At 36.9% G+C, this 13,870-nt stretch overlaps 1 protein-coding gene across 6 annotated transcripts in view; it reads left to right on the top strand.

The window, feature by feature from the left end:
- The window catches only part of emid1 (EMI domain containing 1), a 126,699-nt gene that overhangs the window by 100,947 nt on the left and 11,882 nt on the right, over positions 1 to 13,870 (top strand). For all 6 annotated transcript variants that reach the window (XR_015491203.1, XR_015491202.1, XM_087253492.1 and 3 more), the window contains exons 9-11: positions 2,902 to 3,003; positions 10,266 to 10,355; positions 13,137 to 13,189. Coding sequence is in view for 4 of the 6 variants with exons in the window: in XM_087253492.1 (XP_087109618.1) it covers positions 2,902 to 3,003; positions 10,266 to 10,355; positions 13,137 to 13,189 (245 nt within the window). In the remaining 2 variants the exon portion in view is untranslated. The remainder of the gene's footprint in view (positions 1 to 2,901; positions 3,004 to 10,265; positions 10,356 to 13,136; positions 13,190 to 13,870) is intronic.

The following is a 13,870-nucleotide window of genomic DNA, read 5'->3' as shown; positions in this document are numbered from 1 at the left end:
GGGATCAGGTTTGGGGGGGGGGGGGGGTAGTAAAAATGGAATAATGATGATTCACATACTTGATTTTGGTCACAGTTTATTTTAATGTCCAATTCACCAATTACACTTTTTTATTAACAAACCATTAACTAAGAGTTTTAGCTCAATATACTACTAATTTGCTGGTTATTGGGTTTAGGTATGGGGTAGGATTATATATTTAGGATAAGATCATATTTTATAATGCTAATAAACAGTCAATATAGTAGATACCATCACTATCTATTTTTAAATCACTTTTGAAAACTTAGCTGTTCAGTTTGGCGTATTAGTATTATACTAATAGCTTCGTCAACTGCTTTGTTTGTAAATATTATGTTGTATAAATAATACTGTTTAGTTACTGGCAAGTTTTGGGGCTTCAACACCCTTCTTATTGAATATATATGTTGTTTCTATTGGTTTTTCTATGTTATATATGTTTTTATAGTTTTAATAAATCTTTGTGTGTCTTATGTACAAGACTTTTAAATGTGCTTTTTAAATAAATTAACGTGAACATTATAGCTTAGTAATAGGCAGGTAATAAGCCATTATGGTATGAGATGTAACTTAAACTAAATTGCTACCATGGTTTTTATCTTGTCTTTCTTTTTTTGAAAGTAAAACATTATGTATGTATAAATAAAATTAATATAAGAAGATTAAAACCACAACTAGCCTATGCTCCAGTGTACAACCAACATGATTTTGCCAAGACATGTTCCCACATGAACATCTGTCCAGTCAACCAACTAGATTTGTGGAATATGTTTAATTACTGGCAAGTTTTGGGGCTTCAACACCATTCTTATTGAATTATTATTTCTGTCTGATATTAGGTTTGGGGTAAAGTTAAGAATAGGGATTGATAAAGACAAAATATTTGGACAGGCATGTTGTTTGAAAGATGTTGATGCATGGACATGTCCTACTTGGTGAATTCATGTAAAAAAAAATCATAGCAATTCCATAGTCCTTTTTTAAGTGGGATAGAAAGGATGGTACTGGAAATGCCAAATTCAGTGATCATAACGCCTTTCTATTTTTGTGTGGTTATGATCATGACTCAGCAGAACACTATTCCACGCACTTCCTGTTGAAGGAAAACAGGACATCCTCTTTACATGATGCATACTGTATACACAATGAACTGTTATTCACTCAATTAGAATTTCACAAAGTAGACACGTGTGACCTATGCAGTGACACTTGTCTGAGTCCACTTCACACACATGCTGTCTGCTTATTTTTCATAGAAATTTATCTATTGGTATTATTTAAAGCAGGCCAAAATAATAAGTCTCATTTATATGTAGATTGTACACCTAAAGGATGCACGCTTACAGCGAAAACACTGATAGTTCACATGGAGTCACAGTTGAAACCCATAAAGAGATGTCAGAGATATGTTTCTGTTTTGTATGTGCAAGAGGTCACCGGAAAGCCTTGACACATTTGTGTTGCCAGATCTTGCTTGAAAACAAATGTCAATAAGTACAAGCTAGTCATGAACTTATAACTTAGAAATATATTGTGAAAATTACTGAACAACATCAGTTGAACAATTTCACAAACTTTCCTTTACAATTAAAATCTACAAAAATGCTTATAATAAGTAGTTTTGGCATCAGAGGCAAACTGAACATGCTGTGTTAAAAAGTCCTCCAGTACAAACTACAATAATATCATTGGTGCAATTTGGCAAACAATGAATGTTTGGTCAAAAATAGTTAATGTCAAAACTGCGAGATGCTATAACATTGACGTACATTGATTCCCATGCTTTCAGTCATCACAATTTCAAGAGTGAGTTGAGTTCTGCACACACTTCCATATGATTATTTAGTGGATTCACTCTCATATTTCATCCTTAAACTTTACAGTGTGTATTGAACATGACATTAGCTCTTGGTTCAAATAGATTGTTCGAGGTTAGTGAGTAATAGGTAAAAAAAAAAAGGGGGGGGGGTAATCACAATTGTTTATCTTATTAGCTTTATAGATAATCATTTTAAAAGATGTGTACGCTAATTCTCATCTAACCTCTTTTCCAAAATAATTTATTTTGCATTGCATTGCATCAACTTTTAAACACATAAGAAGCAACTGACTAGAAATGGGGTGATAAGCAAGGAAGGATATCACAGATGAGTATTAAAAGGAAATGAAAAAAAAACACAAGAATCAATAAAACACACAAAGACAGGCAGATGAAACTTTTGCTCTGATCACACACTCACCAGCCGTGACATGTTGCTTTTCTTTCCTTCATTATTTTAAGCTATCAGGCAACAATAAACCAGCTGGAAGGATCTTTTGTAGATGCACACACACACACACACACACACACACACACACACACACACACACATCCATCTAGACAGAGAGCTGTATGAATCAGCGCAGTCATCGGCCAGGTTTTAATTTATTACACACCAGAGTCGCTAATATGCTCCGGCATTTAGCAGTGTTTATTTGAGTTTTCCCAGCTCTCCCTGTTAGAGTCCAGCACATGGCCATTACGAACCCCCTCCTGTTAATTACAGCCCACACACACAGTCACCCACTCACACACCACTCTTATATTAACCCATTTCCTAGAAGAGTATCGAAATGAAATACTGTATTCTGCCTCAATCTGTGCTCTCTTTCACTTCCTTCCCTTTAAGATGCTTTAAACATCCTGTGACTTCCTAGGAATTCTTTTATCATATAGTGTAGGTGCTCAACACAGTGTGCAGAAACACTATATTTGTTCTCCTGTTTCCATTGAATAGGACAACAGTGCCTTATGATTGACCACTCAGGGGAAAGATAGACTGAAAGGTAGCACTTAGTATTTTTTTCTCTCTCTCATGCTTTTTTATGCTTTCTCCTCAGGTCCTCAGGGACCACCGGGACTCCCAGGAGAGAAAGGCCTCCCTGGGCCACCAGGTCCTCCAGGGCCCCCTGGACCTCCAGCCCCTGTACCTGAACAAGATGGTATGTGTTATCATCTTGCTTAAATGATAATGTACTGCTTGTCATCCGCTTATCAGCACCAGTGTTGGCTACGTTCCTTTAAAAGAGTAATTAGTTATAGTTACTAGTTACTTCTCACAAATAGTAACTGAGTTACACAATTCTAAAAGTAACTAATTACCAGGGAAAGTAACTATTGTGTTACTATCTATTTAAATAAAAATTCTAATTTGTCAAATGACTATAAAATAAATATAAAACATTGTACACTTGTCTAAACTGTTTTAATGTTGTTGTGGGACAATGTGAGAGACAACCATCAAATTCTACATCATCATAAATATTGACATTACTTTAGTTGCACAATAAAACACAACCAATGGTTTAGAACTTTAGGTATTTATTGCACAGACCCCAACTCACAAGTCTTGTCAACAAACAAATAAAAATATATAATAAACAGCTAGCAGAGCTCTAACGATCACCTGCCTTCTTAACCACTTATTTCGTGGCGGCATGTGACAACGCTTCGTTAGATTACAATTACTTGTCACCGACACAGATAGACAGGGATGCCACAGATTTTTTCTTGGGAACAAGTTACACCATACTTAAACATTCTTTCCTTTTACCTCAATGAGGGGAAATTAGTACATAAATTTACAGTTTGTAAACACTACCTTTGAACTTGTTGGATTTTCCATCGTTCTGACTGTGAACACCCGCACTACTCTACCTCTGATTGGCAAACGATGGAAATGTACTATATCTAAGCCAATCATCATGTTCTCGATGAAACCACATTCACAAACACATAAAATCATCATCGCTGGTTGGTTATGTGTCCCACTCCAGCCCTGAAAACACACCCCTGAGAAAGAGAGGTCTGGTTAATAAAGGGCCTACTTTACTTGCAGCTTGAAGTAAAGATTATATATATATAGATATAATATAAGAGGTAATATCTGATTCTGACTGAGTCTGAAACTGCATGATCGAGCCTGATTTCCAATCATGAGATCAGATATGGACATCTCTAGTAAAAATGGTGGCATTTTCAATCTAAATCATTCTTTAAATAAAAAATGCTTTAAATAAATATTTGAGCTTGAAATTTGGACATGTCATCAGATATCTATAGAATAAAACAAATATTATAATTGTACTCAATCTCATCACAATTAAATCTAGGAGATCCGAACAAACTAAACATTTGGTCTCTTAATCTTTCTCAAAGCTGTTTATTAATTACAAATAAACTCCCACAAAAGAAATGGCTTAATTGAACTATTATTTAAATAGATGTTTGGAAATACCTCCTAAAGCTAAATTAAATGTGTTGAAAATATAGTTTGTCAGACGTGTGTTTGGAAAGAATGAGTCTTAATATATAGTTCACAAATGACATTGTTCTTTGGAACTTCACATTATCAAATCATCCAAAAATATCTAGATTTTTTTTCACCGATTTTTCAGCAACACAACTGTTTTTAACAGCATTAACAGCATCCGATGCACTAATTCAGCAAAAAAGAATAATTTCTGAAGGATCGTGTGGCACTGATGACTGGAGTAATGATACTGAAAAAACTAAATAAACAAATTACATTTTTACAGTGCATTAAATTGAAGTTATTTTAAATTGTAATAACATTTTGCAATATTACTGGTGACTATAAGACTTCTTTCAAAACTTTTCAACCTCAAACATTTGAACAGGAGCGGTTTCTTATCAAATATCAAAATAACTGGACATGTAGCTCTGATTTAAATGGTTATTATGTAAGTATAAACAGACCGCGGAGTGATATGAGAGGCATAAATCTAGAACAGTTCTACTGGAAATCATTTCCCTGCAAAAACAGTCAGTTACAGTTTTGTGGTCATTTTACAAAAACATCTGACCACAGTGTTCCACAAATGACCAATCAAAATCAAGTATCCTAGAGAGCTGTTACAATTGCCCCCTTTTGCTGTTTTTGGCCCTGTCTTTCTCCCTGCCTGCCTCTCTGTAAATCTGTCTGTCTTCAAGAGCCATATATGCTGATCTCTCCCATGAGCTCTTCAGATTTTTCACACCTCTATTATCGAGTTTTTGGGGAAATTGCTGTAGTGCAGAACCAGACATGCACTTGTGTCAGTTGTTCTTGATATAAAACATGTTCAGTTATTTAAGTATAAAACCCTAATAGTAGCCACTCATGAGACATACAAGTCAAACTAATGTACTTTTTATATTGATACTGGCTTTTATACTGCAACCGGGTGAATTTGAAGCTTTAAATAAGTCACACAAATGGATTTTTATTTATTATTTATTTATTTATTTGAATATGTTTGCATAAATTCACCAACCACTTTGATAAGTCCACCTGTTCGACTGCTTGTTAACGCAAATTTCTAATCAGCCAATCACATGGCAGCAACTAGATGCATTTAGGCATGTAGACATGGTCAAGACGATCTGCTGCAGTTCAAACCAAGCATCAGAATGGGGAAGAAAGGTGATTTAAGTGACTTTGAACGTGGCATGGTTGTTGATGCCAGACGGGCTGGTCCGAGTATTTCAGAAACTGCTGATCTACTGGGATTTTTACCACAACCATCTCTAGGGTTTACAGAGAATGATTCGAAAAAGAGAAAATATCCAGTGATTTGTAATTCTGTGGGCACAAATGCCTTGTTGATGCCAGAGGTCAAAGGAAAATGGCTATACTGTTTTTTCCAGCTGATAGAAAGGCAACAGTAACTCTAATAACCACTCACTGCAATTGAGGTATGCAGAAGAGCATCTCTGAGTGCACAATACGTCCAACCCTGAGGCGGATGGGCTAAAGCAGCAGAAGACCACACCAAGTGCCACTCCTGTCAGCTAAGAACTGGAAACTGAGGCTACAATTCATACAGGCTCACCAAAATTGAACAATAGAAGGTTGGAAAAACGATGCCTAGTCTGATGAGTCTCGATTTCTGTTGTGACATTCAGATGGTAGGGTCAGAATTTGGCATCAACAACATGAAAGTATGGATCCATCCTGCCTTGCATAAACAGTTCAGGCTGGTGGTGTAATGGTGTGGGGGATATTTTCTTGGCACACTTTGGCCCAATTTCGGGCCCAATTGAGCATCGTATCAATGAAAATAAAAAAAATTAATAAAAAAAATAAAAGGTAGGTGGTGTACCTACCTTTTATTTTTTTTACCATACTACCTTAGTATAGTTGCTGACCATGTCCATCCCTTTATGACCACAGTGTACCCATCTTCTGATGGCTACTTCCAGTAGGATTACATACCATGTCATAAAGCGCGAATCATCTCAGACTGATTTCTTGAACATGACAATGTCTTCACTGTACTTAAATGTCCTCCACAGTTACCAGAGCTCAATCCAATAGAGCACCTTTGGGATGTGGTGGAACGGGAGATTCGCTGCAACTGCATGATTCTATCATCAAAATCTAACATACTATGTATGTTTTTATACTAAAAAAATACAAATATATGCAGAAAAAATATTTTCAAGATGTTTGTTTGTGTGTGAAAAGCCTGATTTTAATGTGCAGTTCCTTTAAATCTTGTCAGTAAATGGTAAAATATTGTGATTGGCTAATGCTAGAAAATAAAACAAATATATATATATATATATATATATATATATATATATATATATATATATATATATATATATATATATATATATATATATATATATATATATGACAACAGTTATCCATAATAAAACCCTGAATTGCAGGCAAAGCATTGTGAAATGAATTATACCTTCTGTAAGATCATGTAGAGCTGATTGCTTTTTTTCTACAAAATCCTCTTGAAGATCTTTCCATTACACTGTGCCTTTGCAAAATAGTCTGCAGTCAAACACTGAAAAAACATGTTTAAAAAGTACAAATTTAAATGTATTATTAAAAATAAACATATACTTGAATAAATCTACTTGTTCCCAATACCTCCTGAAATCTGTACAAAAACGCAAGCATGCTAATTCTGTTTTCCTTTTGTATAAGTACATAAATGATTTGTTTTCAACAAGGAGGAAATTTCATGTATTAAAACGTGCTGAATGTTTTAATCGAATAAAAATCTCTTATATGTAAAAAGATCAAGACAGCTTTGATTCCACATGTCATGACCCCTTTAAATGAGCCCGGAATAAATATAAGTAGAAAAAGAGGGCTGGATTGAGGAATTAGACTAACTTCAGGGCATCTCCTCTCTCATTACTCCTCCCCTCCGTCCCGCCATTGATTAAAATGGCAGGTTTCAGGAGGTAATGCAGGCTAGACTCAACAGCCACATGCTGGGGGAAAAGACCTGTCTGTCTGCCTGCTGCTGATGTCACTCAACCGCTTCCAGATGTGCACAGCCAAAACAGCATGTGTGTGTGTACTCTGTTTTGAGACGTACACTCAGTTAAGCTCCAAGCACGAGGGAGTGTTTTATAATAGAAGCAATAATTTTTTAGTGTGTGTGTCGTCACTCTCGGGGAGGACTGGCCCGTGTAGCTGACTGACACTTCACCTCGCCTCAGTTTTATATCTGCTCTCTGCTGAACGGGACACAGGCCTGCCCAGACCTCATAAAGTTTGAGAATTTTCAATTTAGGGGCCTTAGAACTTTATAACTCAGTTAAAGCTGTTATTCCCATGATTCTACCTTCAAAGTAATCAGGACAATTAAAGGGTCCGCATGGGGCTTCAATAGAAAAACACTGTCTTTATTGGAGTTTCCTGTCTGCGTCTGAGCTCAGAAATGCCCTGCAGACACAGAGGTTACAGCAGACTTACCTGCTGAGGCCTGAGACTCACAGAGAGACAGAGGGATGGACAAATGGAAGGGTGGATAGATAGATGGACAGACAGAGAGATGGAGAAAGGGACAGATGGATAGACAGGTAGGCAGAGAGAGAGACAGATAGCAGACAGACAAATGAACAGACAAAAAAAACATGTACAGACAGACAAGCAGATAGATGTACAGACAGAAAGAGAGAGAGCCAGATGGACAGACAGAAATGCAGAGACAGATAGACACATTGACAGACAGACCGATAGATGGACAGACACATGGACAGACAGATTGACAGACAAAAAAAGACAGGTGAACAGACAGACAGAATTGAGATGGACAGACAGACAAATAAACAGACAGGCAAAAAGACAGATTACAGACAGACGGATGGACATAGAGACAGACAGAAAAGAGATGTACAGACAGGCACACACAGACATAGAGATAGACAGCTAGACAGATGAATGGATAGAAAGAGAGAGACAGACAAACAGACAGACAGATACATGCAGAAAGACAGACAGATGCATGGATAGACAGATGGACAGACGAACAGGTGGACAGATAGAAAGTGAGAGAGACAGGTGGAAAGACAGACATATGGACAGGCAGACCGACAGACAGAAAAGACATGTGAACAGACAGACAGAATAGAGATGTACAGACTGGCAAAGAGACAGAAGGCAGACGGGCAGACACAGACATACAGATAGACAGACAGACAGATGGATGGACAGACACAGAGAGAGAGAAAGAGAGAGAGATACAGACAGACAGACGGACAGACAGACACACACACAAAGACGTATGGACTGATACATGGACAGACAGACTGACATAGACAGATGGACAGACACATGGACAAACAGGAAAGACAGGTGAACCGACAGACAGAATAGAGATAGACAGGCAAACAGACAGAAGGCAGACAGACGGAGGGACAGAGATAGAGACAGACTGACAAAAGAGATGTAAAGACAGGCTCACACAGACATACAGATAGACAGACAGACAGACACATGGAGAGACAGATGGACAGACAGACAGACAGAAAGAAGTATGGACAGATAGACAGCCAGAAAAGTGCTGTGCAAACAGACAGACAGATGGATAGACAGAGAAAGACAGACTGACAGACAGACAGAAAAGAGATGGAAAGATAGGCACACACAAAGGCACAGACGGAAGGATGGATGGATGGATGGATGGATGGATGGATGGATGGATGGATGGATGGATGGATGGATGGATGGATGGATGGATGGATGGATGGATGGATGGATGGATGGATGGATGGACAGACCGAGAGAAAGAGAGACAGACAGACCAACAGATAGACAAACAAACAGACAGACATACGCATGCTGAGACAGACAGACAGACAGACAGACAGACAGACAGACAGACAGACAAACAGACAGACAGACAGAGATCTGGACAGATACAGTCAGAAAAGAGCTCCACAGACAGACATATAGATGGACAAGACATTGACGGAGAGGCAGTCAACCTAACAAAGAGAGAGTGACAATGGACATACAGGCAAAAAAAAGATGGACTGACAGAGACAGATAGATGGACACACAAAGAGGCAGACACAGACAGACAGACAGACAGACAGACAGACAGACAGACAGACAGACAGACAGATAGACAAGCAGACAGACCCGCTGTGAGAAAATTGCTAGCAGTTTAAAAACCAATCTGAGGAGACCAGACAAAACGTCTGCTCTGTCTACTGCGCATAGACGACCAACATTCAGTTTCACGGTATTCTGTGGCTCAGACTGTAAACAAAAATCTGATGTTGGATTTTAAAGCTATTTTCACACAGAAATTGATTATAAATGGTCAAAATAACTACAAAAAGTAGCACACAAGACAAGATTTTAGTGTTTTCTTGTAAAAATGTACTTCAATATTCATTGTTATAACTTTGAAAAATCATTTTTACAATGCATAATAATGGATAAACGTCAACACACCAACAACAGTGTCAGTAAAAAAATTAAATCAGTAAATTAATTGACATTCAGCAAGACATTAATGAGCATTTATAACAGCAATGAAAGCATGCATTTGTACAGTATGTCTTTATTGCTTTATTTTATAATCATATTAAATGTCTGCTCTGATTGTCATGCTTGCATGTGGGTCAGTAAAGGAGAAATTACAGCCCTCACACAAGAAAAAGACAAAGAAAACCATTAGGCTGCAAAACGAAAGAAAACTGCTGGCTTGTCATTTTTTGTTATTTAATTCCCTTCTTGTGGCTGAAAATAAAAGCCAACACATCAAAATGCCACAACCAATATTAGAATTTATGGTGTGCCAATATTTTACAGCCTGCCACAAATCACATCACTTATTCTTGTTAAATAGCGCCGTCTACAGGCAAGTAGCTATAATGATGCTTTTCATCAAGCCATGGACTACCTTATTAAGATTTGTGTTGTTTTTAATTGTCACAGGTCTGAAAAAAGAAAGTCTGCTTCATAACAACTTCCCAGACCTTCGAGTGGCCCCCTCGCACGGACCACCAGGCCCAGCTGGACCAACCGGTCAGTAAATCAGAATTAAGAGAACATTTTGATTTCATTATTGGTCATGCATACCATTTGTGATCTCTACGATTAAACTATAGAACATTTTGAGGCAACAGAAATAATGGTCCTGATGTATTCCCTGTTTTACGTTGTTTAATTTCTATAGCTTCCAAGAATCTAAAAAGAGCCATATATTAATAAATAATGTTATGATAGCTGATTTAACATTAAGTCATGATTGAATTGCCTCTCGTTACAGTTATAGAATAGTTTGATACCAAGCAGGAAATGTTTGTGGGCTGGTGACATGTCCACAATGAAATGGTCTATGTACAATCTTTTGAAAGACTAATTTAAAAATAAGAGAGGACTGAAATATTTTCATTTTGTACAAATTTTTGGCATATTTACAGAAGTGGCAGCAGCATTCTGTATATAAAAACATCCATGAGATGAAGGTCAAACATACTGAATCGTCTTTAATTTCACGGTGCAGGACAATTTTTTATGCCCCACATTTCAAAGTATTAACTCATTGTTATTATGCCACTATTCATTTTTCACGTTTGATCTGATTTGTTTTCATACTGGCAGAATTTGTATTTCCATACTGTATAAATTGTATATTGAAAATATCACACAATACTAATTTACACTAGACCAGCAGTGCCCAAACTTTTTCCTATAAAGGGCCAAAAAGCAAACTTGATTGAGGGAAATTTTTTAATTTATTCAGTAATATTTTAAAATAACTAGAAAACATATTGACTAATGCACTATCATTTTTAACGTTTAATAATGAACTTATTACAGTAAAACCAGAGTTCATACAGTCATGGAAAACCTGGAAAAGTCATGGAATTTTGACATGCCATTTTCCAGGCCTGGAAAATTTTTGGAAAAATAGAAAAACCCACAAGGTTTTGGAAATGTCATGGACATTTTTGTCCAAAGCAACTTAAGCTGCTGTCACACTAGAGCTTGTGATTGCAAAATTCTGTCGCACGGTGCTGCGAAAAGGGGCAGGGTTAAACAATATGATTAGACATTAACAAAAGTAAGCGATTGCTCCACATTTTACATTTCTTATTTCAAATTATAACAATATGATTAGACATTAACAAAAGTGAGTGATTGCTCCATATTTTACAATTCTTATTTAAAATTATATTCTATTGGTCTAATGCAATCACCTGATGTGATCTTGCAGGTAAGAATTCATCAAGCTTGAACTTTCGAATGCAGTGAAATGCGAAATTGTTTTGCCTGAATGGAAGTCTATAAGGAGCGAAAGGTGCAGTGTGACAGCAGCTTTATAATAGAAATAGTTTTACCTGCTATTACTAGTTTAACAAACTTTTAAGATTATCTAAAATTAGTACAGACAAATATCTGTATATTGGAATGGAGGTTAGTTATTTTTACTTCTTTTCTTTTATTGGCCAAAGACATGCTCTCACATTATTAGTGCTGTGTAAGCATCATCTATTTTACATAGATATAAAAATAAATTAAAACTATTGCGTGTTTTATGATATGCTGTAATAAATTTAAACATTTCATATGTTTTACCACGTATATGTAGACATTACATGAAACAGAAGGTCATGAAAACTGACTTGAAAGTCCTGGAAAAGTGTGTATGAACCCTGTAAAACATAAACAATCCCATTTATTAGTTCAACACTGAATACGCTAGTCAAGCTTACTTTAATTTACTGGCAGATTTCTGGTGTATCCGTCAAGTGACAGTACTTACATTTTGTCTGATTTATTTACAGTATTAAATTTTTAGGGCTTAAGGGCTTAGTACTTAATTTTAGTTGGCTTTTTTTGTAGCTCAGCAATAAAACAAAAACAAAAGGTTGCGTTAAATTTGAAATGACCATCACTGTCAAAGGCATTCGCCCCAACCACCTCCCCATCATTCTCCCTCTCTTTTCAGATGGGATAGCGGGCCAAATCAAAGGTTGCCATGCCCTACTTTGGGCATCTCTGCACTAAACTAAATTTTCGCAGGACTTGATCATTGTGATGAAAATGAATTTATAACACCCCAAGACAAAAATATGACAGTGTTGTGCATTCAATAAGACTTCTCTTTTATTCATTCTTTGGGCACAAATCCAGCTTTTCTGTTCTCTTTCGTTCTTTTTATTAACATCTGCTACTCTTTAAAATAGATTAGCACCCAAATGTTTAGCAGCCATCTGATGCATGATAATGTAGATTCAGAGTGTTTGGAAGCTGTCTGTCTTTCTGCAGGAACCAGAAAGTGATGATGCTAGTAGAATTTAACAATTTAAATTGAACTCCAGCAGTCCATTGTCAGGCTTTTCTCTTGTCCTTATTCATTTGATCAAGTCAGATTATTACAAATTCTCAAAAGCTTTAAATTGAAAAGAAATCCCTGAATAGTTTCAGGCCATTATATTTCCATGACAGAATTTTTATATTATTTGTCATTAATATATGAAAGACTTCTTATGCCTCATGTTATCCACCTGTGCTATGAAATATGATATACATTTAAGCCGCATATTCTGTTTCAGTTTTCTGAACAGCAGGTTTACAAACGTGTTGTAATCTTGAATCAATTGGATTTGGTTTGATTTGATCCGAGTGGACAGTATTTATCGTTGTTCTATCATCTGAATACTGTGCCAGGAATCCTAATGTTTGCCATGTGTTGTTTTGGGCTGCATCATGAAATATGTCAGTGAACTGTCATACACGAATTTCAAAATGTGAGCTCATGAATGGTTTTATTTCAGATAAGTTAATTCTGTTTTTTAGGACCCCCAGGACCGATAGGACCAAGTGGACCACCAGGCCCTATGGGGCAAACTGTAAGTTACAGGCTGATGAGAAAAAAATGTGTGTGTGAATGTATACGGAGCCTCTAAGTTCACGTTTACACTGTCAGGGCTTGATGCCCAATTCTGATTTGTTGCCTTTTTGCCTCACCGTTTACACGTTCTTTTAATTGTGACCCATATCCGATTCATGTGTTTACACTTGCCATACAATTTACGACGTTGCACATGCGTAAAGGCGGGTTGTAGCATCTGCGCCACACTATCCACGATGGAAGAAATTGTCTTGCTTTTAGGTCTGCGAAATATGCGAAGTTCACCCAACCAGGTGGAGGAGGAGGTAAAGGGCCATTATCGCAGCTTGCGCCTATGGTGGTGTCTTCCACCATTCAGAGAAATTTGTGGGTACGAGAGAGATCTCGGGTTTGGTGGGTCAAATTGTGTCAGGCTTTAATGAGGAGTAGTGGGTCTGAAATTTTAGGAGGAGCAAACCAACATTTAATATGCTGTGTCAAAGCTTGTCCACACACCACTTTCCTCTGTTGTTGTTGTTGTTTACCGCGTCGGCGTCTCCACACACGCTCTTCCTTCTATGTCAATAATCCGTGGAGAAGTACCACATTGTCACAGGTTTAATGACGTACAAAACGGAATGCCTCAATAAATCCAATCTGCCTGTTTACATGATAGTCGCATTGTCACATATCTGATTTA

This window comes from Danio rerio, chromosome 5 (assembly GCF_052040795.2).
Source record: "Danio rerio strain M-AB ecotype USA chromosome 5, GRCz13ab, whole genome shotgun sequence".
Lineage (NCBI taxonomy): Eukaryota > Metazoa > Chordata > Actinopteri > Cypriniformes > Danionidae > Danio > Danio rerio.
This window is presented reverse-complemented; position numbering and strand designations above follow the sequence as displayed.